This window comes from Meleagris gallopavo, chromosome 5, assembly GCF_000146605.3.
Source record: "Meleagris gallopavo isolate NT-WF06-2002-E0010 breed Aviagen turkey brand Nicholas breeding stock chromosome 5, Turkey_5.1, whole genome shotgun sequence".
Taxonomy (NCBI): domain Eukaryota; kingdom Metazoa; phylum Chordata; class Aves; order Galliformes; family Phasianidae; genus Meleagris; species Meleagris gallopavo.
The window spans coordinates 8,466,338-8,483,663 of record NC_015015.2 but is presented as its reverse complement, the minus strand read 5'-3'; the positions used below and the strand labels follow the sequence as shown (position 1 = coordinate 8,483,663).

The 17,326-nt window shown below is 34.3% G+C and overlaps 1 protein-coding gene across 23 annotated transcripts in view; it reads right to left on the bottom strand.

Annotated features, from left to right (window-relative positions):
* Positions 1 to 17,326, bottom strand: part of MRVI1 (murine retrovirus integration site 1 homolog) — a 63,379-nt gene that overhangs the window by 16,879 nt on the left and 29,174 nt on the right. For 14 of the 23 annotated variants that reach the window (XM_019615353.2, XM_010710940.3, XM_010710945.3 and 11 more), the window contains 9 exons: positions 16,751 to 16,875; positions 11,143 to 11,243; positions 8,918 to 8,988; positions 7,174 to 7,347; positions 6,089 to 6,166; positions 5,616 to 5,665; positions 5,138 to 5,179; positions 3,019 to 3,612; positions 1,044 to 1,122 (listed from right to left, as the gene is read on the bottom strand). In XM_019615353.2, the coding sequence (XP_019470898.1) occupies positions 1,044 to 1,122; positions 3,019 to 3,612; positions 5,138 to 5,179; positions 5,616 to 5,665; positions 6,089 to 6,166; positions 7,174 to 7,347; positions 8,918 to 8,988; positions 11,143 to 11,243; positions 16,751 to 16,819 (1,258 nt within the window). In that variant the 5' untranslated portion in view covers positions 16,820 to 16,875. Of the gene's footprint in view, positions 1 to 1,043; positions 1,123 to 3,018; positions 3,613 to 5,137; positions 5,180 to 5,615; positions 5,666 to 6,088; positions 6,167 to 7,173; positions 7,348 to 8,917; positions 8,989 to 11,142; positions 11,244 to 16,750; positions 16,888 to 17,326 lie in introns of all 23 variants that reach the window. The other 9 variants (XM_031553427.1, XM_010710946.3, XM_031553428.1 and 6 more) reach the window with 2 other exon arrangements.

The following is a 17,326-nucleotide window of genomic DNA, read 5'->3' as shown; positions in this document are numbered from 1 at the left end:
AGGAGAAAATTTTGACTGACACCCTTAATGTGCTGGCTATCATTTAGATGTGTAATAGACTTTAAAATATTAAAGTGATATTTAAAATATTAGTGATACTTTTGAGATTTTAGTTAGCAAGCTGGATCAAATAAAAAAACTCCCTCTTTGAAAGGGTAGATAACAGCAGAACATGGGAAAATGGTTTGAAGTTGAAAGAAGGAAGATTTAGGTTGGATGTCAGGGGGAAGTTCTTTGCTATGAGAGTGGTGAGGTGCCGGAACAGGTTGCCCAGAGAGGCTGTGGATGCCCTGTCTGTCCCTGAAGGTATTCAGGGCCAGGTTGGACGGGGCCCTGGGCAGCCTGGTCTGGTATTAAATGTGGAGGCTGGTGGTCCTGCCTGTGGCGGGGAGATTGGAGGTTCATGATCCTTGAGGTCTTTTCCAACCCGGGCCATTCTGTGATTCTGATTCTGTGATCAAATAATGGGTAAATTTTCATAATGTTTTCCCCAAAAGTTTCAGATCTCTCTAAGTGTTTAAAAAACTGGCAAAATATCACCTATTTTACACTTTCAGACAAAGTGCACAAAACAATTGCTGGGAAATATACTAACAGAGAGATAGGAATAACATTACCATATACAGGAATCCAAAAATACAATCATGGTGTACAGGTAGAGGACAGTAAGTGTCTTTTAATCTTGCTTCATTCAGATTGAAGATAAGACTGTTTTCAGAGATAACATGAAATGTAGTGTCTCAGTCATTCCCAGATAACAGAAGCTTTAAGGTCGTATGAAATAGTCCCAGAGAGTACAAAGAATAGCACCTTTTACATTATATCCTTCTATTCCTGCTTCCCAGAAGTGTACCATACAGGGCAAGGGGTATGCTACTCGTCTCTCAATCATCATTTACTACACTCCTCCATTACTGCTCCATTGGAATTACTTTTGTAATTGAAGAACAAGAAACATTTTGTTTTTGATTTTCTGTACCAATTAATTATAAAAATCAGTGTATGACAAACACACATCCCTTCACACTTTTATGATACTGCACCTTTTTCCTGTTCAGCTGCTTCACTAAGTTCAGGAAGTTTAAGTCCAACTAAGTTTTGATTTCTCATCAAAATATGCTCCTGTTAAGAAAAACAATAACATTTCCAAGTAACATAATTAAAAATATCAATGTAAAGAGCTCTGACATGTGCACACTAAATATAACATTCACTTTATTTAATAAACGTAATGGAGATATTTATATGAAATTATAGTTTATTGGTATTGCATATTTCAAATTTAATACATGCATTATTTAGCAAAATTACTGGTCACATGAATAGATTTGCAACTTGTTCCCCTCCTGCTCTAGTTGAAAAAAGGAGTTTTAATAAATGAGAGTGAAAAAAGCACTGTTGGATATAGCCATAATGCTAAGCAAGTATCCTCAAACGAAATGAGAAAATTCAGAATATGGGATGCATAAAATTGACACTTTATTCAGTATGATTTGCTTACATCAAAGCTTCTTTGCTACTCTATTCTGCCACTATTCCCTGCAGGTAAAAAGAATGTACACTTAAGGACTAAACTCATCAATATTTTTTCTCTTTCTATTATCACCTCATTTCCTACTTTCATATTCTCAAATATATTTAAAATTCACAAACATCTGCTTTCATTTATAAGAAGGTAATTCTCATTAGAGTCAGAGCTCAAATCCTTCATAACTGGAATTACATTTCATGTTTAATCATATGGCTCAAGTGTCTCTATAGCAAACATTTCTAATACATATGTAGTAAGAATATATGTGTTATATAAACAGGAAAAGATGAATAACCAAGCTGACATTCCCAAGCAATACAATGACCAAAGTGCAGAATTTGAGGCCTTCTTCACCATTATTATGATGGTCTTAAGGAACTGTGACTTGTAAAAAAAGTGCTGTTTCATTTACAACATGTGTGTACATCTTGGTCGCTGTACATTGGTGGTTTATTTTTTCATGTCATTTCTTTTTCAGTAAAATGGCTAATTCTTAAGGCTTACTTCTAAAACTCCGGACACTATAAGACTTTCTCTGAGAGTGTTCAAATAGCAAAAAACCGTACCAAAACAACTTCCTGTTGCCTGAGATATTTTAAATATAATATTATTGCAAAGTTCAGTATTCCTGAATGATATGACTACTGCCCTTAAAAGGGAGAATGCCAAGAGGCAAACAGGATTCAAAAAACACCCAACTGAACGAAGTAGAAATGATTTCTAAAACCAAAGAACACTTACAAATAGTTTGAGCTGCAAGAGGTTTTAAGCCTGTAAACAAAACTATAGTGTCCATTTCTAAACTTAAGTTAAAGCTTTCAGTTTATATACAGGTCTCACCCTTTCACACAGAAATCAGCCTGTTAGCATTTTGTAAGAGTCTGGTTCTGAGGAAAATTCTGAAGGAACAGAGAAAGCACAGTGAAGTGAAAGAAAGGAAGTGAAACCCTTTTAAAGAGAATGTTATTATATCCTCAGGAAGGAAAGATTCTTCAGAACTAAAATTCTTCTTAGAAACCAGAGGAGATCATTTTACTTGTAAGTATGTTTTACAAATGACATGTTCATTAATCAACTGCTTCCTGTTTATAGTTCATGTAAACTATGCAAAAAAGAGAAACTGTGATTTATACTCACCTTTTTGTCGTAATGAAAACAATTAGTTTGCTTGACACTCGTATTATAATTATTTCTGAGGGCAAAAACATGCATGTGCAAGAGCACATGTGCATACTGAAGAGATAATAGTACAGTTGATGCATATTGCGAGTGAACTAGGAAACAAAGTAATTCCATGGCATTTAGTTATAGGTTACAATTTACTGAAGTTGCAAAGGAAAAATATGACAATATCATGTTGATTTTGCTAAAACTGCTACCCATTAGATTAGTGTACATTTCTTAAAATGATGAAAATAAGGCTAAGCAAGTTGAAAGTTCAGTAAGATACAAAAATAAGTTTAAAGCAGGATACAATCAGGACTCACCTCTCTGAGTTTTGTCAATTTCTGCATCCGAACAGGTTGAACTTGGATTTGGAGGTCTTTGAATGCTTTTATTTGATTGCTGGATTTATTACCAACAATAAAGCTTTTATCTTCCTCAGATGGTAACTTTATGGGTATTTTATCTTTCTGTCCAGGCTCTAAACTATCCCATGATACAGCTCGTAGTAGAGGAGGACGCAGCCCACACAGTTTAAATTCTGGTTTAAAAGAAACTTTATGGTCCCTCATTTCTGGAACAGGACTTTTTAGCTTTGAGTCTATATTTCCTATTCCTGGTCCTGGTAGATAGGTTCTTAAAGGAACATCATTTTCTTTTGCCTTCTTGAGGAAGGATTTTCCGAGTTCATTTTCAGAGACGTTCAAGCAAGTGTTAAGAGACATTCTGCCACCATCACTACCTGAAGGGGAGCACTTAGGTAAAGTATTTACATGCGTACATGGATCAAAATTTTCTTTTTGTTCAGAGAGTTTTTCTTTGGGGTTTTCAAAACCAGCAGAACGAGGAACCAACCTTCCCTGAGAAATCTTTCTTTGATCATTCAGCCTGCGATCCATTAATCCTTTGCAAACATTCTGAAAGTAGAGGGACACAAATAAAAATGTGATTTTCTTTTCCCCTGTATAGGGTCATTTTCCTTCACATTGATGTTTGCTTTTAAACATGTGCTGTTAACAGCTGAATAATTTTTAAGTGCACTTGAAAAAAAACGAATTGGGAATCTCTTCTCAGAATCTTTAAGATAATATCCTCCCCATTCTAGAAATCCTCATATAATCAGTATTCTCATCATCTTAATATAAGTTGATCATCCTAACGTAAGGTTTGCCTGAGTATATGCCTCTAATCCCAGATCTTATAGAATTTCTAGATTTCTTGGCTTGATTGTTTTATCTTTTTGTTTGTTCCTCATCTCCCAAGAGAAAAAATTTAGGCTTGTACACAAATATAAAGAACATACTGTAACTTCTCCGTATGTTTGTCAGATCTCCATGTTCCTATCTAGTTCCATTTCTAGTAGTGTGTTTAATTCTATATAATACTGCCAAAAAATTTCATTAAAATCTACTTGATTACTCTGTTCACCAACCTATACCCTATCTTTCTTCTATTCTATTGTTACTTGAGATAAATAATTTGCATCATTTTAGTGTGTGCACAGGACTTCATTATCATGAAGCTTTAAGAGCAAAAGTCCTACCAGCCAAATATAAGGCTATTACAGGTTTTAGGGCTAAGGAAGTATGGTTAAGGTATGTTAGTCATCCTATTCTCACTGTGATATAGTAAGATACAGGGACAACTGAGGCTGTTGTACAGAATATATGCATGCAAACTATATAGAATCTTACTCTGCATATATCACAACAGATTATAATTTGGTTGCAGTCTCCATAAGGATTGACAAAAGAACAACTGCTTATTCCTTCTCTACTTCAGTACAGAATCTGTAATATTGCTAAAAGCACCTATGTCTGTAATTTAAGGCAACAAACACTCCACTGGGAGGTCTGACCCAAGTATGTTGCTACTCTTCCCCTTTGTAGTTATTGCTCCAAAACTCTGCTGTTACGTGTTTAAAGTATTGCCTAATCCACTCATGACAAAATCTTTTCAAAGGGCCGTGTGATGCTACCTGAAGCAAATTAGAAAGCACTCACATAAACTGCTCAACAAATAGCAACATGAAGTCGTAACACCTTATCAGCAGTACCCACTACTAAGTATGGTAACCTCTTCTGCTCAACTAAAGAGGTCTAGAAGAGTTCATCCATCTGAAACAGAAGCATACACTGAAGTAGCTGAAGTAGGTATTTTAACTTTAGAATTAAAGTTACTCAGCATATTTATTTTAATTAGATAAAGCATGAATTAAAACGTGTGAATGATAGGATGCAGAGCACAGCTGTAGACTGCTTTCCTCCAGTATATTTTGGTGCTTTGCAGTTTCTTAGTTAAGTATGCTTTTTTTCCTTAGTTGAGTATTCCTTTTCTGTTCATTTAGCAAACAGTTCTTAGTATATTTAGTCACATAAATAATTTGTATATGTGGTCAGAAAAAAACAGATTTAGTTTTAGAACACCAAATAAAGCACTTACCTCTGCAGTTTGCCTGTCATCCTCTTTAAAAGTTCTGTTATTCTAGCAAAAAAGGTAAGGAAAAAAAATTGTTTGTCTTACAAGATTTGCTTTCCATCTATGCTGCAATGTTGGGTATAGATATTAAGGGATGACCTTTAATACATAATTTTATTTTTATTTTTACATTGTTCCATTTATTTATGAAGTAATCTTACAAACTATTTCTTTTTCCATAGATTAGGATTATATTGGATCTTTTTCCATTTAATATACTTCACAGTTCTCTATGATCCTTCAATGCTTACTACATCATGGATTTCAGACTTCAGAATTAGCATTTATTAATTCCTAAATTTGTAGAAAAACCAATAATCTCACTTTAGCATAGAAAAAGGCATTGAAAACACTCACTTTCCTCAGGGATGAATAGGACAGTGTAGTATGTGCAGTACTTTAATAATCAGGTTACTGTGCAGAATACTCAGCTCGTTCTTACCTGAACTGGAGATACTGACTCAACACTAGTGCCTGTACATGCATCAGACCCTACAAAGACACATATAATTAAAGCATAATTAAATCCTGGTGGTTTTGCTCAAAAATTTGAATACTGCACATTAGCAAATCCATATACACACACTTAGATATAGCATGCTAAGAACAAAATATAATAAAATATTATTTAAAAAGAAAAATAAAACCTGAAGTATGAGAAGTGAAAGATCTTCAAAATGTAGCAACATTCTATTATTAAAAAGAGTAAAAAAAACCCCTGTATCCTAGAAGCAGCACTACAGGAGTACAATATAATACAGAAAAGTATAAAAGTAAATATATAAGCCTTAATGAACTTTGTCATATTCACAAGTAAATGCTTTAATCTATAGACTAATTTATTCTCTAGAGGAAATTCTAAACATATTTTCATTGACTATTTATATATGATTTGAGCTGCATAGAACTTTTTACCTGACGGAATAGGAAGAGTAAGAGAGTTGCTCCGAGATGTTACTGGTGAAACTTTTGGACTAAGGGTAGGCGAAACAGCTTCATTAAAACAAAGAAAAAAATAAGAAAGTAATTTTACTCTCTAAGTTTATGGTTTCTGAATTTTTAAAATTCAAGTAAGATTAAAACATTAGTCTCGTAATCATCAAATTAAAACATTAATCTCATAGTCATCATCAGACATTTGTCCAAAACCTGACCAGTCATTTTAATTGCCAAGATATACTTGACTAGTAGGAGCTCTGAGTAGGCTTTATCTCATGTATTTAGCACAAACTAATAAATTTTGTTAATATACAGAAGTTTCATTTCCCTCAGTTTCATGAGTTCTGCAGAGAAGTGGACACAAGAGGACTCAAGGAATTTAGAAAAGAAGGAAATTTTAATTTAAAAATGTATAAAGTTTTATCTCCTTGTATAAAGTGTCAACCTGATTTTAAGACAGAATTTTATTTTGATTATTTCAGAAATAATTTATAGTCCTATTTAATGACAAAATGAGATTTTGTCCTAGCCCTCAAACACTTAAGAGAAACTATTTCTAATGACACTCCAGAACAGAACAATTTATTCTATTTCTTTTTAGTGAAGATCTGATTCACTTAGCTTAGTTTATGACTATATCCAGAATAGTTATATCTGGGTGATATGGTTTTCTGCAGTACAAACGTTTTGTCGAAGTTTCGTTTTATCTATCTTTATCTCAAGTAGGAACTTGAGGCAGAAAATCTTGACAAATTTCTGATTTTTTGTTTGTATGTTTGTTTAAGATTCTGACTGAAACACTTCCTCCTTTCATGCTACATTGTCTTCAGTGTACAGGTCAGGCACATAGAAACACTGTCTTCCATTGTTAAATCTAAATATCAAGATTGATATTTTCTATTTTGTACTGAAAAGTGAAGAGAAGCTGAGGGACACTGACCTACAAATTAACAAAATATACGCATACAGTAGCAGTGTATGCATTACAGTAGATGCTTATTTGTGCTTTTGCAGATTTCCAGTGTACAATCTAAAATTGTATCCTCAAAATCTATACCTACCTGTGGGCGACTCAGGGAGACTGCCTCTTGACTTTCTGCCTCTGCGCATTAGAAATCTTTCGCTCACTTTCTTTGCTTCTTCTAGTAATTCAAGGTTCTTCTTTTTGTCTTCTTCTGATATGTTGACATCTGGTAGCTGATCATTTACCAGATCAATTACATGACCATTGTTGTCTGGGTTGAAAATGGCAGAATTAGAACAGTACCTCATGTATCTGAGCTGTACTTTGGAACAACCAGCATGAAAATTATCTTTAAGTTAAGCTTTGAGTTTCCATTAATTAAAAATTCATGCCCACTCATCTTCTAATCCTGTTATATTCTCAATTTTAGGTCATCAAAAACACTGATAATCTTCTGAGATTCTAGTTTGTCACAACAGAATTGGCTTTAGATCCATCTCAGCAACTCAAGTAGTCATGGCATTTCTGCTGTATACTCAATTTTTCCATGAGTTTTGTGTTTCCAGTTTTTCAAGGCTAAGGTTCCATGAATCTGGCATAGATTTATGCACACTAGCACTAGTTTTAACATGCAGGTGATTCCATTAAGTCTTCTATAGAAAAAAAGTACAGACTTCAGAATGAAAATGATTGTATTTCATACGGATAAGGTATTTCCACAAAAGCAGAAGCAACAATAAAGCTAAACTTGGCATAAATACAGGCAAAATTTTAATATCCAAAGCCTAAGAATTATTAAGCTACTTAAAAAGCAAATTGATCTCTATCATTTGGTAAATATGCAAGAATTTTCCAAATGAATTATAGATCCTAACAGAAAATGCAACTGTTAAAAAAAATACATTGTTAGAGATTAATAAAAACAAAAACTGAAATTCCTTTTCCTTATGTCCACTTATGGTCATGCTAGATATGCAGCCCAGGAGAGTGCGTGAACCAAAAACTGAATGCTGCAGACCTACACTTAAGATCTTTGGACTAAAGCATTGTTTTCTGAAGAGTTTTTAATTAATTGTCAAAGAAACTCTTATCTTAATCTTTGGCTTTCAAATTTGTTGAAAACAATAATATTTGAGCACTAATTTTTAAATTCTTCAGGCTACCACTAAGCAAGAAATATAGCCTGTTGTCAGAAAGGTTCTGTCTGTACGAGTTGGTGTGAACAGCTTCTACAGATGTTTATAGAATTTTAGGGAAAGTATTACCTGAAGACAACTAGCCAAAGAAAGGAAAGATACATGCTGTTGTGAACAGTGAGCACCTTCTCTCTGTATGGCTGAGAAGTTAATCCCAGTACAACAGTGGAAATACTGCTTGCACGAACTCTTATTAAGAAATGAAGAATATCTCCTCTAGGATAGCCTGCTTGTTTTCATTAAAAGTTTATTGCGATATGATAAACAAGTTCCCTTTGACAGCAAAAGTTCCAGTGTTTTAAAAGTAACCAAAATCAGTATTACTGAACAGTATTTTGAGCGCAGCAGGGATTTTAATCTTGTGCATCTCTGGCCTTCTAGAAATATTAAGCTAAAATACTAGCAATTTTGTGAAACTAACCATATACAAATTTCTCTGGACCTGTTCAAATGCAAGCCACTTATGATCATAAACTCTTGATCACTATGCATTATGGTACTAATATTCACAGTGCATGCATTACAAATAAGCATGCACAGGAAAAAAAAGATGTGGTCAAAAGAGTCAGACTCTATACCTATGTCTTTATTGCACGTCACATTTTCAGAGAAATGTCCTAGCTTAAATGAATAATCATTTCTTACCAACAGAAGTCAATGAACTTGTTGAATTCCTAGTGGCACGGTTAGAATGTCTTCTATGAGGACTACGAGGTCTAGAGAGAAAAATGAATGAAAAAAATTATGGGAATATGTCACTTAGAAAAAAAAGGCTCTACTTTTCTATTACCTCCAAAATATTAACATTAAAAGAGAAAACATTAATTAAGTAATACACTTTCAAAAATAAATTGGAATGGCATTAAAAAAGCATGAAATAAAAATCGAAAGTATTTCCATTTTGCCTTCACTCTAACTTCCCAGAAAATCTTGAGTTTAATGATTGAGTTCTGTTCCATATTAAAAGTAAGGTTAAAGACTTATGGACTTGAAGGTAACATATGAAAGTTTTTACTGCCTTTATATTTTAAAAAATGCAGTTTTTCTATTATGGCATAAAAATAATCTAAATACAGTATGTTGAAAAAGTTAGTCTTTATAAGTTGTTAGTTTCCTAAAATAAGTTTTATGCTTTAAAATTATTTCTTAGGCTACCGCAATGACACAGAACCAGGGGAATACCTCATAAAATTAAGTGATGATCCAGCAGATCATGCTTTTTTAAAATGGTTGCACTGTAATTCTAACTCTTAAACAATCTTCAAGTTCAGAGAAGCATACTTTAGAAGCATACAAGCAAATCATAGCACAGATCTTGATCAATAGATTCTGATTAGTTCTTCATATAGTTTAAGGCCAGGTTAATAAGTATGCTTTATTAGTAGAGTGAAAATAACAATAATTCCACTCAGCAACTTAATTTCATGTATACTAGAATTCAAGGTGCAATTTTTTCTCTGTCTACCTGAATATACCCAAACATTTGCCTCAAAAGTCACTGTATTTAGTCGTTATATACTCCGTTCTTTCAACTATCTATCTTAGAAATGTTATCTGCTTGAATTTTTAACTGATACATATTTTATCACAATAGCTCAGGAGTACAGTCCTATCTCTTTCCAAAGCTCTCACTGCTTTAATGGAAATATTTATATGAATAAGGGCAGCACTACTGGCATATGTACATATATAAGCAGTAGACTAGAATTAGGGATTTAATTATTAAAGGAACATTTTTCAATGTAATAAAACTTTCCTATGTATGGAGGGCGGGGAACTTCATTACATCAATTGCTGATAGACTGTGTCCACGTTAATATTTAAGATTCAGACATAAGAAGAGTATGTGTACTTTTGCCATGCATTGAATATGAGGAATTAAACTGTCAGTCATCCTAGTAGTAGATATACGATTGGAGCACACACACACATACCATTTTATGCCTACAGAAGGACTAAGCAATTTTTTCTTCACTAGGCCATACTCTACTTTCACAAGGATAGATTTCGTAAGTTGTAGCTGTCAGTTGAAACATGCACAACTTTCACTTACATTTTTGTTTAATTACTCTATTCTGAAAGATTAGAAAATAAACATTAATTTTGAAGGATACCAATTTAGGTTTGCAGGATTAGTGACATAAGAAACTGTTCTTTAATAAGAAGACTGTACTTCCAACACCCAAATTCCTTGCACCCAAAAGGAAAGACAATATAATCTAATTACTACAAGGGCTGCTCCTAAAATAACATCTCCCGATTTTATTATGTTGGATGACAAGATCAGGCAGATGGTGGTATGGCAATAGAACTCGAACCTGCCCACCAATATATTCTATTACATTTTGTTTCCGTGTAACAGATGGCAGCAGAGGGGCAGTCTGACAAAAAGGTGTCTGACGTGGAAGTATGGATGAAGCAAAGGTGTGTCATTGAATTTGCCCGCATAGAAAAAGTGGAACTCACTGACATTCATCAGTGTTTGCTGAATGACAACCGAAGTGTGGATGTGAGCATAGTGAGGTGGTGGGTGGTGCATTTCAACAGTGGTGACAGCGGGTCACCTCCACTGGTTCAGATTTGTATGAGCAGAGAATCGTGGTGAAAATGCACAGCTTATGGTGGTGACTATGCTGAAAATAATGATTTTGTAGCTGAGAATTTGCTCTAACAAATAGTGTTATTGTGTTCTTTGTATCTGTTGGAGTTTCCATGGGAATAAATAGGAGGCATTACTTTTGGAACTACCTGTGTACAAGGACACATCAATAATATTTTAATATGACACACATTTCAAAGCAAATCCTTAGAAACAGTTCCTGGAATTACTATACAAATTATGCATAGATTGCTAGCATGTAATGTAGTACCTGTTAGCCAGATTTTTATCGATTTCTGCATCAGGCATACCAGCATTCTCTGGAAGAACAATAGAAGGTGTACTGCTTGTAGTTCCTTCAGCATTGGTGTCCTGAACGATTTGTTATAAATATAAAAATAAAGTTAAGCAGAAATTCAAAGTACTGAATATCCATCTGAGGGGAAAATAATTTTTTTATTTAGCCTACAAATGACCGAACTGAGAATTAGCTTTTATTTGGTAAGACATATTTGAGTTAAAAAACCTTTATTTACACTGTTAAAAACAGTTATAATTGCTTCTGCTAGGCACTAGTATGTATGTAAAAGAAGAAAATGCTGTATTATTTAGTCATTTTTATTCTAAATTTTCCTTGAAATAACATCCCGAAGTTCCATAAGAAATTTTGACTTCAATTGGCAGTTAACATTTGTGTCCCTGCTCATGGCAGGAAAGTTAGAACTATATGACTTTTAAAGACCCCTTCCAATCCAACATTCCATGATTCTGTGACATTTCTGAATCTTGAAGAGGAGCATGTTTACTAACCCTGGCACAAAGCCACTTATGTTCAACTGTTATAAATAACATTTTGCAAACACCATTTGCTCTCAATTGCGCTTACTTCTTTAAGAATATTTATCTATTAAAGGCTCACAGAAGCATAATGATTCAAAATAAAAAAATAATTATTTTAGTAATAGTTGTTAATACAGAAAATAAAGAGCTGATGTAAAAAATAATTTGTGCATTTGAATAATTACTCATGATAATCTAGCTTAATGTTTTAGAGCATAGAGATTTCAATCATTTTGATTCTTTGAATCGAAAGTCATCAATTTATAATTTTGTTTCAGTCATCTAATGGAGACTTTCCTTTTATGGAGAAGTTAGGGTAGTCCTAAGGTTTGTTACAACAAGCAAGTAGCAATAGTATAAACTGAAATAAAACTATATGCATACAGAAAGATATTATCATAGAATCATAGAATGGCCTGGGTTGAAAAGGACCACAATGACCATCTGGTTTCAACCCCCTGCTATGTGCAGGGCCGCCAACCACCAGACCAGGCTGCCCAGAGCCACATCCAGCCTGGCCTTGAATGCATCCACAATCTCCTTGGGCAACCTGTTCCAGTGCATCACCACCCTCTGTGTGAAAAACTTCCTCCTGATATCTAACCTAAACCTCCCCTGTCTCAGTTCCCCCAGTTCCCTGTCTCAGTTCTCCCTTGTCCTATCACCTCATAAGCAGCTGTTCCCCCTCCTGTTCACGCTCTCCCTTCAAGTATTGGAAGGACACAATGAGGTCTCCCCAGAGCCTTCTCTTCTCCAAGCTATTAGTAGTCATTTAGCTGTTAGGTATCAAATACAATAGAATTCCTTTCAACATTTCTAAGGGACGTATTTTACTGCTCTTGAAATAATATACTCTGAGAAATTCAAAGAACTCTGAAAGAATTTGAAAATGGTGTAACACTCCAGTATACAGCATAACACTTCTTTCCCTCAAATGCAAATTAAAAAATGTTTTGAATTACACATCTGATCTAGGATTCCTGGTTCTGTTAAAAATTGCACTTCATACAGCTCCACCGTTCTGTAGTTATAAAGCTCGTATGATGTTTCTGGGCAAGATCACACTTGTTAATTACTGGAGAGTGGTATAGGAAACATACCGAGAAAACGTGAACATTCGAGTTTTAGAAAAATGTTCCTTTAAAAATGTAAAAACATCTTCAATTAAGTGATACAAGCATGCAACTGATATTGTATTGTAATAATTTGAAAGCAATTTTTAGTAGTATTCTTGAAAATGCTAAGTATCAATATATTTTGTTGAACAGTCAATGACAAAATGCAGGTGACTGCTATGCTCGTAGGTCAGTGCAGCTGAGTACATACACACATTGTCTGTACTAATCCCATCACTACCAAAGAGTAAAATCTTTTGAATGACATAAGAACATCAGCCTTAAAGTCACTCAGTTCCTTTTTAAGACTCTAAAAACAGCTGATGTAAAAAAAGAAAAGACTCCAGTCAAGGCTAATTAAGGTTAGTTAAAATATGTGAATTGTGATCAGCAACAAGCAACAACAGTAGTTAAACTTTTACATGGATGGAAATTCACACTTCCTGTTGTCCAAATCTTTTACATAACAAGTGGCAACAAGAGCTAGGGCATGAAGATATTTCAGGGCCAGCTTGCTTGAATAAATATATATGTATCTTTATAATCTTAAGAGCACTCATACTGATATATGCAGGTATTGGAGCACGAGCTCTAAATGGAAGTTTATGCTTTCACAGAGTTGTACATGCGCATAAGGATTGGACAGAAGTTTTCCATCATCTCCCCATTGCCTGCCTACAAGTGTCCTCTCCTATTCAACTTCCAGACATAACTGTTCTCAGCCATCTGCAGTAGATGCCTCATCTTCTCTCCTAATAACAGTGACTGCCTGCTACTAGTCTCCGCTCCCTTTTTATCCCAAGCCTTCCTCTAACAAAAGTGGACAGTAAAATTGACTCAATCTTTACTGTTTAGGTGGGAATTTATTCACATATGCTACAAGGATGATTATATTTGACCTACTCTGGGGGAGAAGGAGACTTGTGCAGGGCTGGGGGGATGCAAAATGTAATTTTGGCCATAACAGAAGACCCAGTATGCTCAGAGATGCTCAGGGCAGACAGGTTCTGCAGAAATTCTGGTGTTAAGCTCTACCAAGATCTCCCTAAGAGAACATGTTTTTAAAGTTTTAAAATCCAGCCAAATTTGGATGGATTTGAACAGTAATGGAAAAAAATGCATTTCTGCTAAAAGGGCTACTGTGCCAGAAAAGTTAGATGATAAAGCTCTCCTGGATACCACCTAAATTTTTTAAAATATTGGAAAAAAAGTCCTCTGCCACATGGTCTCTCTCGTCCTCAAAAAACAATGAAAGACTTTGGCTGAATTTCAGAACATATCTGGCCTGAAACAGACAATCACGTGAAACTGCTTAGAAGAATAACGCATCTTAAAGTAGTCTTTTGAGAGAGATGTGGTTTTTAACCAACTTAATTTTGTATATTTAAGTGAAATGTTGAGATGAAAGTTTTGCAAGTAAGGCAACCCATCTCAAGTTGTAACAACATTTAGTTGAAAAAGGCAACAGGAGAAAAGGCAAAGCAGGTACAGGACATCTTCAGAACAAAACAAGTAGCATGCAGTGATTTGGTAAAAGAGGTGCACAAATTTAAACACAAAGAAAAAATATGAAATGCAGAAACTTGAGTGACATAATAATCAGTGTAACAAAGACATTATGAACATGTGAAACATCTTCTGAGTAGACAGAAATACAGTGTTCAGGATACAAAGAGGTAAAAAAGCTGGAAAAAGGCAAAATTATTTTTTACTTAAAGAGAGGGGAAGATAGTAGCTCACAACCAACCCTAGAAGTGTAGGGTTTATGATACGTCATAGATCTTTTAACTTAATTGGTAAGGGTTTATTTTACTTTTCTTATATTTTTAACACTACAATGCATCAGTTATTATAGATATCAACAAAAGCTTACTAATTTTATGTGAAATTACTAATTAAACAAAAATACAGAAGTGGCTAAACATGACATTTAAATGTTTTATGAACTTCGCTAGAAGAAATTATTCTGTATCAAACATCTAAAATATCCAGTACTTCCAGATTAGCACATAACTAAGAGTTCAACTGCACACTCATAATTCAGACACCTTTCAAACAAGGGGTTAAAGAGTTTTGAATAGGGCTAACTGCTCTCAAAATGGCGTTAATGGGAGCTTCCCATCAGAAACCCAGAGCTAATGAATATTCTGAGAAATGTTTAGAGTAGGCAGCTTTTCAAAATGGATTTGAGAAATACAACCCCATGTTTCCATCATGTGCAAGATAACTGAAGTACACAGTAAACTACATGTAATGTAAGGTTCATATTCTTTTTCTCAGAACTGATTTGTTAATACATATTCGTTTGCATGTAAGAAAAAGGTAGGAGAGCATCTCTTCCTACAGAATAAGGAAATTGTTAGGCACTAGACAGCATTTTAAATAAGAGATTTCAGTTGTGAAAAGTTTTGTTCAGTGCAGTAGAGGGTGTACCCTGGTAACCGGACTCCCAGTTGATAGTTCCTTCTGATGCCTTCTTCTTGTTTGCAAGTTCTATTACACAACATTAAGGTATCTCAGCAATTACACAGTCACACTGTAGAACCCACTCCACAGGAGGACCCAAGAGTGATAATAGGTATAGACAAGATCAAACAGTCAGAACACTGGTTAGTTTCAATGCTTAATAATTCTAGTAGGCTAATAAGCATTGTGTTGATTAAAATCCTTCACCTGTTAAATTGTTATTTTTAGGCATAAAGTATCTGAAACAAAATATTTCACCTAATTAACTGACTCATGAGCTATCTCATTTCTTCAGTTCATTTCAGACCTACTTCTAAAAGGCCAGTATTTTATTTTAAAAGAATAGTTGGTTGAAGTGCTTCATTTCTGCCACTTCACAAGTCAGCCCTGGAATAGTCATTGATATCTGATATCTTATTTTCATTTTTTAATCTTTGAAGGTGTCTTTCAATACTTCTCACAGGGGGGTGAGGGTGCATGAAAAACAAGGGGAAAAAAAACCCGCAGTAGAACAAACCCACAAACTACCTTCTTTATCTAATATATGATCTCAGCTAATAGTCTGATAAACTTGCATCCATTTAGGGTGTTTATCTTAAGCCAGGAAACTAACACTCAGCACAGTGTGTTGTTTAAATGGAATGTATGACAAATCAACGTAGGGCTCACTGCTGACAATATTTTCCAATGATGCTGAAGTAGCGGATGTTTTCACCCAAAATATAGAATACAATGTCCTGAGATCCAAGGACAATGATATACTCTAACTGAAGATGTGCCAGATTATAAATTCTGTTCTCCTTTATACCGGTTTGCATGAAACAGGATGATCTAGATAACCTGTGATTTCATAATTCTTTAATTCAACTAAGCTAATAACTTATTAAAAAATTAATAACAAAACCAAATTATTAGAAAATAAAACTACTTTTTATCCGTAGTATAAATTATTCGAAAGGCAAAACTGTCATCACTTAATGATTTTTTTCATTATATCTGCAAATAAAATTTTAAAATGTATACACAATTAAATGAATGCATATGGATAGCTCTCACACACATTCGGTGTAGTTTCAGAACATACTCAGCTATTATTATTGCAAATACAGTAAAAGAGTACAAACCAAAAAACAGATTTCAATCTTTTACACACATACTAATTGGAGGGCACTTTCTATAAATTGTAAGAGCAACACCAAGTGTTTTCAGACTACTGTGAGGCGTAAATCTAAGTTCTTTTCTCAGAAATTAAATTTTTATGGAAAAACAACAGTTTTCATTCCTTAATCTAAAAAATACTTGAAAAATTCTAAGAAAGTCAGCTGAAAAATCACTTACAGCCTCGCCGGTTTATCAAAGCACACCAATACATACCTAAGGACTACGTTATTTTGCTAAATGTACACAAACAGTTTCAGCCCCAAAATAAGTATCAGAAAAATCTGTAAGAGTGCTTACTTTGGCTGGAGGAGAACTGTTGTGTTGTGCCTCTTTTAGTTGTTCATGTTCTTCAGGTAGGGTTGGCATGGTGGACAGAATGGAGCACGTTGATCTGTACTGTGGACTAGCACGACCATACACTGCTGAGAATGAGACTGTTTCAAGTTAGCCTGAAGGTATAAGTGCTGCAAGGCCTTGTGATCCACTAGATGTGTTAGATGCCAAAAATACATATCAAATTCATTTAAAAAACTATGCTCTAACACAGAGATCACTTTACAATAACAAACTGTATTAAGGTTTAGAATTAAAACTATAATCTTGTGTTTTATTAAACTAAAGGTTTCAAGGTCAAGTATAATTTTATAAATACATTCAACCTCCTTTTCTTGTTGCTATTCCCACTCCTCTTCATGTCACAGATTTTATTTATTATTTTTTTCCTACTGTGACTGTGTTGGCTGTAATTAAATTATCTCACTATAGATCTTCCAAGAAGAAAACAATATCCTGGATATCTGTAACGTTCCTTTTAGTAACCAAGAAAGTCCTAGTGCTATGGAATATGATCTCAGATTGCAAAGAAGGAAAATC